Here is a 14,016-nt window from a genome sequence, read left to right as displayed (position 1 = left end):
CCAAAAGAGTGCTGACTCATCATCACCATATTGACTATCAGTAGCAGGCTAATCTACTGCCGCTACCCCTATGCACACAGTCTCTTAGAGCTACCCCTATGCACACACAGTCTCTTAGAGCTACCCCTATGCACACACAGTCTCTTAGAGCTACCCCTATGCACACACAGTCTCTTAGAGCTACCCCTATGCACACAGTCTCTTAGAGCTACCCCTATGCACACAGTCTCTTAGAACTACCCCTATGCACACAGTCTCTTAGAGCTTCCCCTATGCACACAGTCTCTTAGAGCTACCCCTATGCACACACAGTCTCTTAGAGCTACCCACACAGTCTCTTAGAGCTACCCCTATGCACACACAGTCTCTTAGAACTACCCCTATGCACACAGTCTCTTAGAGCTACCCCTATGCACACTCTGTCTCTTAGAGCTACCCCTATGCACACACAGGGCTCCATTCTCGTCACCGCTAAACCCTTTATCCCTACACTTCTTTGCCCTTTTCTACTATTTTGCAAAACATTTTTTGAATAGTTAAAATGGCCAGTCTACAAGCTCACAACATGTCAATGTAGATTGGCTAGTTGAACTATTGAAAAATGTTTTTCAAATAGGCAAAGAAGTTTAGGGATAAGGGATTTAGCGGTGACGTAAATGGGGCCCACAGTCTTCGGTGGAGTACTTCTTCCACCACTGTGTGTGTGTGTGTGTGTGTGTGTGTTGTGTTATAGGAGCACTATGTAACTTTTATGATTTATTTTTTTGGGTCAAAGGTCATGTCTCACCTAGACACACGTGTGTGTGTGTGCATGCACGCGTGCTCATGTGGCTTATAGTCGCTTCTTTTGGGCTTGTTTTCATAGGCTTGACCACTTGTTTGGCCTAGCCAGGCCTGGCACGTCGCCTTAAGCTCTGAGCTGATATTGTGTTTGTTGTGGAGTCACTGTGGTGGATGAAGATTGTATTAGATTTATTTTTTATTTTTTTTACATCGCCACTTAAACCTAACCTGACGCTGCCAGATCCAAGAAGCTTGCTACACAAATTTGTTTCACAGCTTATTGGGATCTGGGATCTCGGAAGCAAATTCGATGACGGGGCTGTTCCTTTTTTTCAAGATACTTGGTAGATGATTGGATGGGACCGTCTGTCTATCACCATGTGGGCGTGCAAACACAACCAATCATATTGACGTGTCTATATAGCTTCAAATCCGGTTTCGCACATATCCCGCCCTTAGCTCACGCTGATTGGTTAGACCGCGGAGTGGTTCGGTGTTAGCTGAACTCCCTGAGAGATTCCAGATGGTTGCTGTGTTGGGGAACATGGTTATCCAATACCGCCCCCATCTGGCAAAGTCAGGTTAACTTAAACCCTGTTATTGTGGAGAAAGCTTTCGCCGAAAAGAGCTGATCGGCAAGCCTTGAGTAAAAAAGTACCTGTGTGGAACAACAATGGCATGTTTGTAATGACAACTGATAACACATTCAAGAAAGAAAAAAGAACTCTTTTGACCTCAACAAATAGCATAAAAGCTGCATACTGGGCAAATGAGCCCGTATGTTATTTAGTTTGGAGCTGTCCATTAAGCAGTTAAACCCCAGTATCCATATTGTGTTCAGCTTTGGCTGAAAAATAACAGATGGACAAGCTCAACGTCGGTATAGCGACATGTTTCTGAGCTTGTCGATCGGCCATTTTCAGCCAAAGCGCACTTAACACGTACTAGCATGGAGCTCTCACTCAACCATAACAAAGTTTAAATGGTTAAGTAGCCTTCATGTACGGTACATGAGTATACTGTATGTACTGTATAGCCTTCATGTATAGGTACATAAGTAAATGTATAGTTTAGCTTCCTCCACTACTGAGGATTTGACTGTGTGCTCTGTCTGTGTGCAACAACCTACTTGATATTCACCTAGCTCTGGCACATCTGACTGCCTGGGAGCTCAGTCTCCCTTATCTGTCCACAGACATACAGCCATGCAGGCCAATCCCTTCTTAGTCAGATCCCAATGTTTTTTTTTTTGGAAGGGGCTGCAGGAATGTCACACAAATAACGGCAAAATGTATGCACGCGACGGTGTGTCAAACAGCAGACCTACAAGCTCACGACGGGCGGCATTCGCTGCACGTCGTGAGCTTGCAGGTCTGCTGTTTTCGGGAAGTGAAAGTACGAAAGTGTAGCTTAACGGCTTGGAACCGAGAGAAGGGGAACGAGAGAGGGAAGAAAAAGCAGGCAAAGTCAGAACGGCATTGGATTCTTATCAAATAATGACTAAATAATATTTGCCTCCACCACCAGTCTGATGATGAATGGATTCATGTTGTTTGGGTGTGTTAACTGACTGACTGGGTTTAGTGTTGTTTGGGTGTGTTAACTGACTGACTGGGTTTTTTGTGATGTCGGTTTCTCTGCAGTCATACTGAGCAAAAAGAAACATGGCGGAGGGCTCCAAGGACCAGGGGACTGTGGTGATGGGTACTGCCACCTCCCCCACCACCCCAGCCCCCACCACCACCATCACTATCACCGACCCAGAGGAGGACTCGCCCAATATGATCGTCTACAGAAAGGTAAGTGAAGCCCCTCCCCACTGCACCCAAGCACGCACGCGCGCACAGACGCATACACGCACGCACACGCACACACACACACACACGGTTACTGGCAGATAATGACCAGTAGATTCGTCTCACAGTTCCCAGGGATTCACTGTCAAATCCAGTTGTCTGGGAACCTCTGTTCTGGTAGCTTTTGTAGAATGCCACTCTCTCTCTCTCTCTGTCAGAGAGAAATACTATCAGAGAGAGACAGAGAGTCTCTCTCTCTCTGTCTCTCTCTCTCTCTCTCTCTCTCTCTCTCTCTCTCTCTCTCTCTCTCTCACACTCACACTCACACTCTCTCACACTCACAGCATGATTAATTTTATTTCTGGCACAGCAAAAATGTCAATATGGCTGACTCGGAAGAACAAAACAGAGGGAACTGGGAACACAGACCCAGTACATTTGCTGGAAGGACTGGTGGCAGCACGTCTTAGGGTGGAGTTTGCCGACCACAAACTAGTGGAGGCTTTTAGCCTTTTCTGGGCTCAGAGAGACGTGCTATGTGTGGTACGGGACAGGGAATTGTGCCTAAAGAAAAGAGGTGTTATTTATATTTAGTCTTTTCTTATGAGCTAACTATAGAGAGAAGACTTCCGCACACCCGGCAGGCAATTTGGAGCAGGTGCGATGATGACAAAGAGTATACAATGTGGAAGAAGAGACATCCGCACACTGCCACTTGCTAGTTCAGAGCAATTTTATTGAGCAACGTTTCGGTCTTGCGACCTTCCTCAGGCTTAATTGACCGAAACGTTGCTCAATAAAATTGCTCTGAACTAGCAAGTGGCAGTGTGCGGATGTCCCTTCTTCCACACTTATGAGCTAACTGCAATTTTGAAGTGACATATTTTATGTACTGCAGAGTTTTAATAAAGGTGCTTTTAAAGGTCAAAGTTCTCTCTCTCTCTCTCTCTCTCTCTCTCTCTCTCTCTCTCTCTCTCTCTCCCTCTCTCTCTCTCTCTGTTTCTCTCTGTCTCTCCCTCCTCCTCTCTGCCCCCCCCCCCCCCCCCCCCCCCAGCTCTAGTCAGTGGTCTTGACTCTTGAGCCGTCTAAAGTTTCAATAAGCTCTCATCAATCCTGTCCAGAGAGAGAGAGAGAGCGTGAGAGAGAGAGAGAGAGAGAGAGAGAGAGAGAGAGAGAGAGAGAGAGAGAGAGAGAGAGAGAGAGAGAGAGCGTGAGAGAGAGTGAGAGAGGTCCTTCACTGTCAAGGGCAATTACATCGCCCCCCACATGGCACTTCACTCTCAACAGTGGTCCTTTGATTGGAGAGGGTGGGCGGCTATTGGTGCCTAATTAGGGCTCTCTGTGTGTGTGTGTGTGTGTGTGTGTGTGTGTGTGTGTGTGTGTGTGTGTGTGTGTGTGTGTGTGTGTGCGCGTGTGTGTGCGGTGAGGATGAAAGGTTTGGGAATGTCCAATAAGCAGTGGTGGAAAGTAACTAAGTATGTTGTTTACTCGAGTTCTGTGCTTAACCATTTGAGCCCCATATGGTTGAGTGGAGTCCCTCAGGGCTCTATGATAGTATGTCTGTTTTTTTTTTTTTACTTGAGTCCAGTATTAAAACTTTATACTTTTAAAGATTTTAACAAATTCTGAAAAGGTACATTCTTCATGAGTACATTTACTGTTGGTACTTCTTATTTTGATGCTTATACTTCTGTACTTTTACTCAAGTGCAATTTTGAACACGGGACTTTTCATATTTCTACACTGGGGATCTTCCTACTTCCTCCAGTGTCGCTTCGACCACAGAGAAAAGTATTTTTTGATCAGTACAACCCCCCTCCCCCCCCTCTGCTGTTACATACCTGTGCTGATTGTTGCCTGTCTGTGGCTTCAATGCTGTACTGTCCATTTTGCTGTGAAATGGAGCGTCGCCGTGGAAATCGCAGGGCGACAGCTACATTTTAATGCATTTCTGTGGTTGGAGTGAATGTTTTCAGTCCCCGGTGAGAGATAAAGTGTCAGATTCTATTATAATATGTAGGCCTTGGTAACTATACAGAGAAACTAGAGGGAATTCATATTAGCTCTGAGAATGACTATAGACCCTACACTTTAGAATGACTATAGGCCCTACACTTAGCTACATACATGTACCAAAAATAGCCCATCTACAAGAATCTGGGGTAATGCATTTATATTAGCTCTGATACTGACCATAATCTCTGCTGTCGTACAGAAACCAGCTAACTCCAAAATGTGCATTTTTAAGACTAATGAAAATGACTTGAATAAAACCTTATATTTTTTTAAAACAAAGCAATAGTTAATTGGTATAGAGGGTATCATCATCAAACTCGGAAGTTATGCAGGAACGCCTACTTAGTGGCAAAAAACTTTAAATGCTTAGTATGAGGTATAAAATACAGCAGCCTTGTGTTCATAAAACAGAAAGATTGGGTATTGGGTAAGACTGACGTTATGTATCTTTCAGGACCTTTCACTGCTTCGTCTCAACCATTACTCAATGGCTCTGGTCTCAGCCACCGCGGTGGATATTTTGACATTCCGTTTTCTTTTTCTTTTTTATGTTGCCACTACTGTTGGAGCAGCCATAAACTACACAGGTTCATCACGATGTTCTGGGCATATTTGTAATGTTAGTGTTTGTAAAAAGGAGGTAAAAGAGTAACGTTTGAGGCAGACTAAACATCAGTCACTCTGCCGTTCACTGTAGTAGAAGAGGTGCGCCTGGTGAGGATTTAAACCCCGCAGCTATGTCGAGTCCACCTACAGGAAATACTTAAGCTGCGACCATGAGACCCGCTACGGAATCGGTCTATAAGTAAGCGAATACAACATGGCACCACTTTTCCATTGAACTCAATGGACGCAGCTTGTTCTATTGGGTTTTGAATGCTATTCTCAGGCTTCAGAATCTGAATTTTTGGAAGGTGCTTTAACAGCGACTGGACTACATTTGCTACTTCTCTACTAGCGACCGTAAAGACGACCTTAGTAGGCACTTTTTCATGATTTGCTGCCCTAGGCTGCCTTTAAGCCAATGGGAGACTTACCCATAAAACCCATAGGGCTGCTGTTGTGTAAGCGTTTTCCAAAATAATATGAGAACGCAAGTGAGAAGTGGACCGCGAGTGGCAACAGAAGCTAATGTTATGAGATAACTGTAACTGCAGAGCTTGCTGCACCTGGCAGTTATGACTGAGTCATTCTTGTTTTATTGTCACTTCCATAATACACACTCGGCAATACACGGGAGCAATATGCCGTTTTATCGCAACTCGTGGTGCTCGTCACGCGGCTCGATACCAGGAAGAACGTGTCACACTTCCTGCAGTTGGCAACGCACATTGTAGAGGGGATTTTGGAGTCTCTGCTTGTGTCTGGCAGGAATCCGCAGGGCTTTGACAGGAAATCTCCGCTGCTCGGCCAAGACTTGTTGCCAGGCGCTCGGGTGGCCCAGTGGTAAAGTGCCTGCCTATAGTGCCCACCACCACGGAGCTTGGGGGTTCGAATCCACTGCACTGCATCCGGCTTTTATTGTCGAGCCTTTACGCGAACACAATTGGCCCGTTTTCGGGGGAGGGAAGCCGGGCGGGGTGGGTGATAATATAGTCACTGCACGTACCCCTATGGGCACCTGTCAGCAGGGAGCGTTGAGCGGGACTTCATGCAGGAACATATCAATTTGGACTACACAGGAGTGTGAAGGGAATTCGGATAGAAAGGGGGGAATTGGTAACTAAAATTAGAGCATTTCTCCTGGTACCTATTCATCTTCTCGGGAAAGAAAGCCTTCCACCCAACAGAGGAGATATAATACCTGTGTAATGTGTAATTACGTTAAAGTACTGCAGAACCTACTTGCTTACAAAATATACTCAAGTATTCAAAAGTGCATGCTTAAAAAAACGTGACACTGTAGCATGATAAAGTAGGGCGTTAATTTACGAAAAAAAACACAAAAGGTTAGAATTATGTCCACAATGTGTCAACTAAATTATTTTCAGCATGGTCTCGGTTGTTGTGCTCTTGTCATCAGACTGACAGGCAAGCATGCTCCAGAAACAATGCCCTGTTTTCAGACTCGTTGCAACATAACACCGGACGTATTCAACGATTGTTACAACAAGGCCCTCTATTATATAATGCTTCTGCGTATCGCCCAGGGCCAATGCATTTATAGAAGGGTAGTTATCACTTGTGCAAAGGATGCTGCCGGAGGGGAATGTTCATAATGTCATAAATGTTTATAGCCAGTGACTGCAAACAGATGGTGGATCTGTGAGAGTGACAGGATGTTACTTTCCACCCTTCTGCTTTGAACGGGATATTGTGTCATTCAGTGATTCTCACTTTTTCACATCAAGGACTCCGGAGAATTTTGGGATGCTTACAAAATATTTAAAAAATCACACCTGTGTGAAGTAAGTGGTGGGGGTATGCAGGAACGCCTACTTAGTGGCAAAAAACTACTTTCTGGCCCCATACATCCAAACAGAAAAGTCTTATCTGATTGTATTAAATGTAAACTGTTAAACAACGTTAAACTCACTTTATTCCCGGGGGGGGGGGGGTTCCAGACCCACAGGAACGCACCCAGGGTGCTGGCCCGGTTCCAGCGAGCCGCCCCGCGTCCGAAATGGTTGAGAAATGACAGTTACCATGTCCCTCTACTGTACCCGGCCTGTACTGTACTGTACTGTACTGTACTGTACTGTACTGTACTGTACTGTACTGTACTGTACTGTACTGTACTGTACTGTACTGTACTGTACTGGCACACCCGAAATCATCATATATACAGTTAATATGTGCATGTGTGTTTGTGTGTGTGTTAGGTTGCGCACAGGTGGTGAAAAACAACCATGCTGTTTTCATGCTCATATCCAGCCAGCCAGCCAGGCAGGCAGGCACCCACACACCCACACACACACATAGTCACTTAAGGAAGTGGTTGCACCACTTAAAAAATAGCAGATGTAGAAATGTAGTTCAGTCACTTTGTGCTATGCTGGGAGCTTTTAGCTCTGCTAATATACCCCCCTCTGATTGATTTATTCGTATTTCGATCTTGATTATTGTTATTGTTGTGTTGTGAATTAATGCATGGGACCCGAATGGAAACAAGACCATTGCGAATGCACTGAGCACTAACTATGAGACCCTGCAGATCATGTCTGTGTGTCCGTGTGTCTGTCTGTCCCGCTGTGACACCACCCACCCGCCACCAGAGGGCGCAGCTGTATCACACAAAACACGCACGCACACACACACACACACACACACACACACACACACACACACACACACACACACACACACACAACTTAACTTAAAAAAAACTTTTAAAAACACTTAACTTCAAAAAACTTAACTTAAAAATAAAATCTTAAAAAACCACAAAAAAACTTAACTTCAAAAAAAACTTTAAAAACACTTAACTTCAAAAAACTTAACTTAAAAATAAAATCTTAAAAACTTAAAAAAAACTTAACTTAAAATAAAAACACTTAACTTCAAAAAACTTAACTTAAAAATAAAATCTTAAAAAAACACAAAGAGAACTTTTTTTTAAAACCTTAAAAAAGTATGTAATTTATTCTAATTGTTGTTATTGCCATTTACGAGCTGCGTTCGCTTCCCGCGTTTGCGCGTCTTACTTGTTGGCTAGGAGGCTGTTGGGAGGTCTCAAAACAGATGACCCCCCAGAAAAGGGCTGGGGGTCGGGAACCATTGAACCCCATAATATTGGACAGTTTGGTCCCTATAAAGGCCAACAAAACAACAGCAAGCAGCAAAAACAATTATTAACTATATACTATATAACTATAAATTAACTATAATTTTACTGGGAACCCACTGTTCTAAAAAAAAAAAGAAAAAAAAGATAGCCTTGCCAACAACCGCATGCACAAAACATCTATGAATAAGGAATAAATACTATGGAAAAGGACAGAATATAATGGGCACAACGGCCTTCATACATCCTTTTATTTGGTGTAGCTACAACGGATCAACCAGGATGGTCTAAATCAGTGGTTTTCAACCAGTGGTCCCTTGAAGGGATTCCAGGTGGTCCCCAGCTAAATGATGAAGAGTTGGTAACCAAATGGATCTTTAACTCTTGAGAGAGTAAAATGACCCGTAAGGGTCCATTTGGTTTCATTTTACCCTCTCAAGAGTTAAATTATTGTTTCTGCATTACTTCATTTACAAGAAATCTACACAATTAGAGAATGTAGAAGTATAATTGTAGTTTTGATCAGCGTTTTCCTGTTATCCCTCCTGTGGTACCAACATCAATACAGCATGGAATTGTGGACATAGTATTTCGTTTTGGGTCTGCAAGGCTAGATCTCATCAAATGGTGGTCTGTGGCTCAAATGCAGAATAAATAATGGGCCTAGATATGCAAAGGGTTGAAAACCACTGGTCTAAATGATTGATAACCTGACAAAGACCGTTCTACACCAAATAATAAAACAGCACTTTGGGAGCATCAAGAACATTGTGCTGTTTTTCTTTAACAATTTATTTCAATCCAGTTTTCTGAAAAATGTATGTACGAGCAGAGCAGTCATGAAACAAAGCAACATAATTCTCTCCATATCATTCTTCTCTGGACGTGACTGTGCCAGCCAGCAAAATTGCAAAATCAAACCGCTTGAAGCTACTGTAGTGTTTTGCTCCCACAGCCTCCATCAAGCTGCTGAACTCTGAGTCTGATTCTATAAGGCTGTGTTTCACCTCTTGGCAAGCGGATAAAAATGTCACACATGAACGAGGGAGGCTGCTGGCAAAGCAGACGTGAACAATGCATCGACTAAAAATACAGTTTTAGCCCGTACTAGCACTTGACCTAGTTTATGATGACGACCATGCAAAAACACAGTGGTCATTTGTGGTCATGTATTTGTTACTTTGTTGCTTGTTTTTTCTTGACCGCCATGTTAAAATGTAGATGGCAGGTTATTTTGACAGATGCTGCAACAGTGGATCCACTGTTTACCTGGCTGGTATCCTATAATTTCAATGGACAGATTATTATTTTGATAGTATTGTTTAAAGGAGAATTCCATACTAAAAGGCTTTCTTACCTATCTTTGTAGTTGTTACGTCCCCACCAAAGAGGTCCAGGTGTTATTTTGTGCAAAAGCTCCTTATTGGCTATTTCCCCTACCATAAGCCCAAAATGAATTGCATTGAATTGAATGGGAATTTAATGGGGCTATGGGGTGTTGTGCTAATTCGCTTATTTCCATTGCTCAAAATTATAATTTCTTTGTATATATCCTCTCTTCATAATGTAAATAATATCCCAAGCGGCACACTTTACTACTTCTTTCGATGGAAATAAGCAAACTAGCATAACACCCCATAGCCCCATTCAATTCCCATTCAATGCAATGCAATTCATCGAGGGCTTATGGTAGGGAAAATAGCCAATAAGGAGTTTTTGCACAAAAAAACACCTGGACCTCTTTGGTGGGGACGTAACAACTACAAAGAAAGGTAAGAAAGATAAGAAAGCATTCTAGCATGGAATTCTCCTTTAAGACTGATGCTTTAATCATGGTCCTAGTTTACTGAGAGGCACTGACTACTACATACTGTCTCTCTGCGTTTGATAAACCTTGCTTATTGCCGCTCAGTACATGCCTACATTGAAATGCTTAACCTTGTGCACACAAATAGTACATTTATGGACGGGAACCAAAAAACAATAAATATATGAGCATATGAGAAGGCTAGTACATACTGTATCCGAACATGTGCAGGTGTCTCAAGGGAACTTTCAAGGCCAATTTTTATCTGGCTGGCAGGTCATTCCACGACCAGGGGCCAGAGAAAGTAAGAGACTTTTTACCCCCCTCAGATTTAAAGAGTGCTCGTGGCCCCTGGGCTGTGTGGGCATGGTGTGAAGGGAGACGTGGTGTCTTGTTGGAGAGGGCCAGATGGCCACCAATATGCTCCGACTGCCACCAGGGAGAACACAGGGCCACCTTGGTCCCCCTCGGTCCTGGACCCCTGGACCTCGTGTCGGCATGTGAAGAGATGACAGCCTGGTGGTGCGTGCTGCATAAGGGCTGACTGAGGGTGAGGGTGAACTGACTCATTAAGACACTTCAGCTCAGGATTAACCATTACCATTTATTGCAATGATATTGCATTTAGTTTGGCGGTGTGGCTCTGCTCATGTGATATTACTGATTAGCGATTACAACTGTGTAATCGCGATGTGCAACCTGATACAGAATCTGACCCCCAGAGCAGAGCATAATATATGATTATTCCATGAACAACGCCAATTTACAGATTTACAATATCATGATTCTGAATTATACAATCCATAGTACAATCCAAATAATCCTCCTAAAAACGATATGAAACGTACCTACCACAGGGAGGAGGCCGGAGTGGTGAGGGAAGTTTCACACCGACAGCTGTACGAGCTGCTTTGACAACTATGCGTGTAGAATGAGCAGAGAACTGAGGCTGCTTAAGAAGACAGCCTGATTTGCACTGAGGGAATGTAGCGAACGAGAATGAAGAGAGTTTGACATGCATGCTGATTTAAAAGGAGCATGCATTAATTAACTGTTAGCGAATGAATCGGAGGTGGGGGGCTGCTTCCATGTCGTAATTAACTATCGATGCGCTGGATTTTTTTATTAATCAAAATAGCTGATCTACAAGCCCACAGTGCATTGCAGCATGATGTTTTGAGAGCCTGTGGATCTGCTACCCTTCAAAGCCTGCTTGAGCTCCAGGATTCATGAATTACTGACTCGTTATTTAAACTCTGCATCGTAATGCGAAGCGTTGTTGAGCTTTTCGAGAAATCTTCTTGTAGATTGGCCCCATGTATTATACTGTGGTTAAACTTATTTAAATGCTATAATTAAAAAAATGGATAGTCTTAGGGTTGTACAATGTAGGGCGCTGTACAATGCAAAAGAAAATGTCTAATTTTACAACTTTTTGTTTAGGCAAACAAACAAAAAATCTGTGCTGCACTGTTCTAAAAAATTAAAAGTAGTAGTAGCCTTGCCAACAATGTGCACAAAACACAATGTGCACAAAACAGCTATGAATAGGGAAGAAATGCTATGATAACAAAAAAAGAACATGCCACCTTGGTCTCCTCCTCGGCCCGGAGCCGTGTCAGTCTACCATTCATTGTCAATGAAAGCCAGCGACACGAAGATGCAAAGATGCATCCGACGTTTGTAGCTGCTGCAACAGCTACAAATACACTGTGTAGTTTTGCATCTTTGTATGTTTTGCATCTGCCTGTGTGAACGCAACATTAGAGCTGAGGTTGCTGCTGACTGACCCCACTGAAGGAACAACAGGCCTTCAGCGCAGTGCTCCATGTAGAGCCAGGGTTACACCAGGGTTGTCACCAGGGTTGTCACAACAGGCCAGCTCCATATATGGACACTGGGCAGGGGCCCTGTCCAGAGCCCGGGCAGAGGCCTTTTGTGTGCAGTTCTGGACAACCGTGCGTCCGACCGACTTGACACCGGGCACTGCACTCCCTGTGGGGGTGTGTGTCGAATTTTAAGTCGTGGGGCGAACGGTTCTCGAGTTACGTGGATTTCAGCCGTTCACACTTACGTACAGAGACATGGTGCATTTATAGATGTATGAAGATTTAAAAATGTACCGGTATCTGTCAGTCCTTTTGTCTTTCGCTGAGTCATACTGACATGGTGACGTTGTTCGCTGGCCGAAGATGTTAGAATTTTGCATTCGAAAAAACTATTGTCTCTTTCTTGCTGGTTTGGCCACTGTCACAACAAACAACCATTTCTCTTGTCCCCAAAAGTAATGCATAGTAACACACACACACACACACACACACACACACACACACACACACTGCGGCTTAATGGTTCCTAGTTAGTGTTCCTTAAGTGATTGATGTGTTATTTTCTTGCTCTGTTTGGCACATTTAAGCGACAGAGTATGTATAGTGGCTGAATCCAAGTGGCAGAGAGCGAGAGAGAGAGAGAGAGAGAGAGATGAAAGAATGAATGGATGCAAAATGTACCGGTAACAAGGAACACAATGCTGTGGTGCAGCAATTAGGCCAAAGAGTGGGGGCAGTGTACCTAGCGCTCTGACAGGGTAAAGCTCATCAACTATTAATAGACTAGTCAAATCTACACTCCCTCAGTGGACTACAGTATATGTGCATGGCCAAAGATATTCTTTGGCCTTTTCATCCCTTTTTTTATAGATGGCCTACAGATAGCCACAATTGGGGACCCCTGGCCTACAGGTACAGTAGATTGACAGGAAATGGGGAGAGAGATTGGGGAGAGCAAACACGCAGCAAAAGTCGTCAGGATCGGGACTCGAACCCGTGACACGCTGTCGGTGGCACGCCATCCGTCTGGTCCATATCTTGCATTTTGCATCAAAATGTGACTTAAACTAAATGAAATATATATGACTAAAACTGAATCACAATGTGCTGTGCAACACTGACGCTTGTCTCAGCTACTATCTTATACATCTTCCCTCTCACTATTTGCTGGTACAGCAACATGTGTGTGAATACAAAGTCTCCCTGTTTGCTGTGTGGCTTTGGACACACTAATTGTTGCCGGCAGACTTGTAGCAGGCCTGCTGTAATGGAAGCGTTCGTCCTGTGTCCTCTGAGCCCATTAGAGGTTCGATTGGCTGAGGCTTGACAGCCCTGCGTAGACCCGAGGGCTGGTGGCTTACAAGACATAATGAAAGTTATGTCTTGTCATAACTTTAGTTTTATAATCACAGGCTTTCACTCTCTGACAGGGCTCCATGGGTCTAGCTAAGCAATAGAGCCCCCGTAATGGCCAATTATTTGGATTTATTTTTGACCGGAGTGGCTCATGTCTTTTTTTTGGTTGCAAATCGGCCATTTCTGTCTGTAGCAGCTAGAGACGATATATCACGACTGTATGCGTGTTGCAGCCCATGCCCAAGCACTCTTTTGCATGATTTTAGGAGACAGCAGTGTGTAAATATTGATATTGAGCTCAACTGTGGCGAGAAATATTCCATGAAATGCTCACTCGCTCATGCCAATGGCCTCTGGATTACGCAGCTCGCTGGCTCTCAAAGTGCATGCGCCCCTCCCTCTCTGAGTTATAGGGGTCCGTGGCCTAAATGTATCGAGAACTGGGGATCCTTGAAATCAATTTTGAGAATTACTGATGTAGCGCAATTAACCTCAATCCCCATCAGCTGGGAGCAGGACAGCAGGTACACAAGAGGGAGAGAGAGAAGGGGAGAGACATGCAGCAAAAGTCGGCATAACGGGACTCGAACAGAGCTGTCAGGCCAGAGCCTATAATTATGTGGCATGCATGTGCCTGGACTGTGCACTTGGCCAGCGGGCGCCCCGAGCAGGTACACTTATGCTCAAACATGCGCCTGATATCAC

The 14,016-nt window shown here is 44.1% G+C and overlaps 2 protein-coding genes across 2 annotated transcripts in view; both read left to right on the top strand.

Annotated features, from left to right (window-relative positions):
• LOC310878263 (signal-induced proliferation-associated 1-like protein 1) overlaps window positions 1-14,016 on the top strand; it is a 303,780-nt gene that overhangs the window by 119,608 nt on the left and 170,156 nt on the right. The gene's annotated exons all lie outside the window — the stretch shown is intronic.
• LOC310878383 (regulator of G-protein signaling 6-like) overlaps window positions 1-14,016 on the top strand; it is a 103,076-nt gene that overhangs the window by 8,578 nt on the left and 80,482 nt on the right. Inside the window, exon 2 of the mRNA XM_083792699.1 lies at window positions 2,427-2,582. Coding sequence (XP_083648825.1) covers window positions 2,448-2,582 — 135 coding nt within the window. The 5' untranslated portion in view covers window positions 2,427-2,447. The remainder of the gene's footprint in view (window positions 1-2,426; window positions 2,583-14,016) is intronic.

Source organism: Protomyctophum parallelum (assembly GCF_964188405.1).
Source record: "Protomyctophum parallelum genome assembly, chromosome: 20".
Taxonomy (NCBI): domain Eukaryota; kingdom Metazoa; phylum Chordata; class Actinopteri; order Myctophiformes; family Myctophidae; genus Protomyctophum; species Protomyctophum parallelum.
Note: the sequence above shows the minus strand (reverse complement) of the source record. Positions and strands in the feature narration are given on the sequence as shown.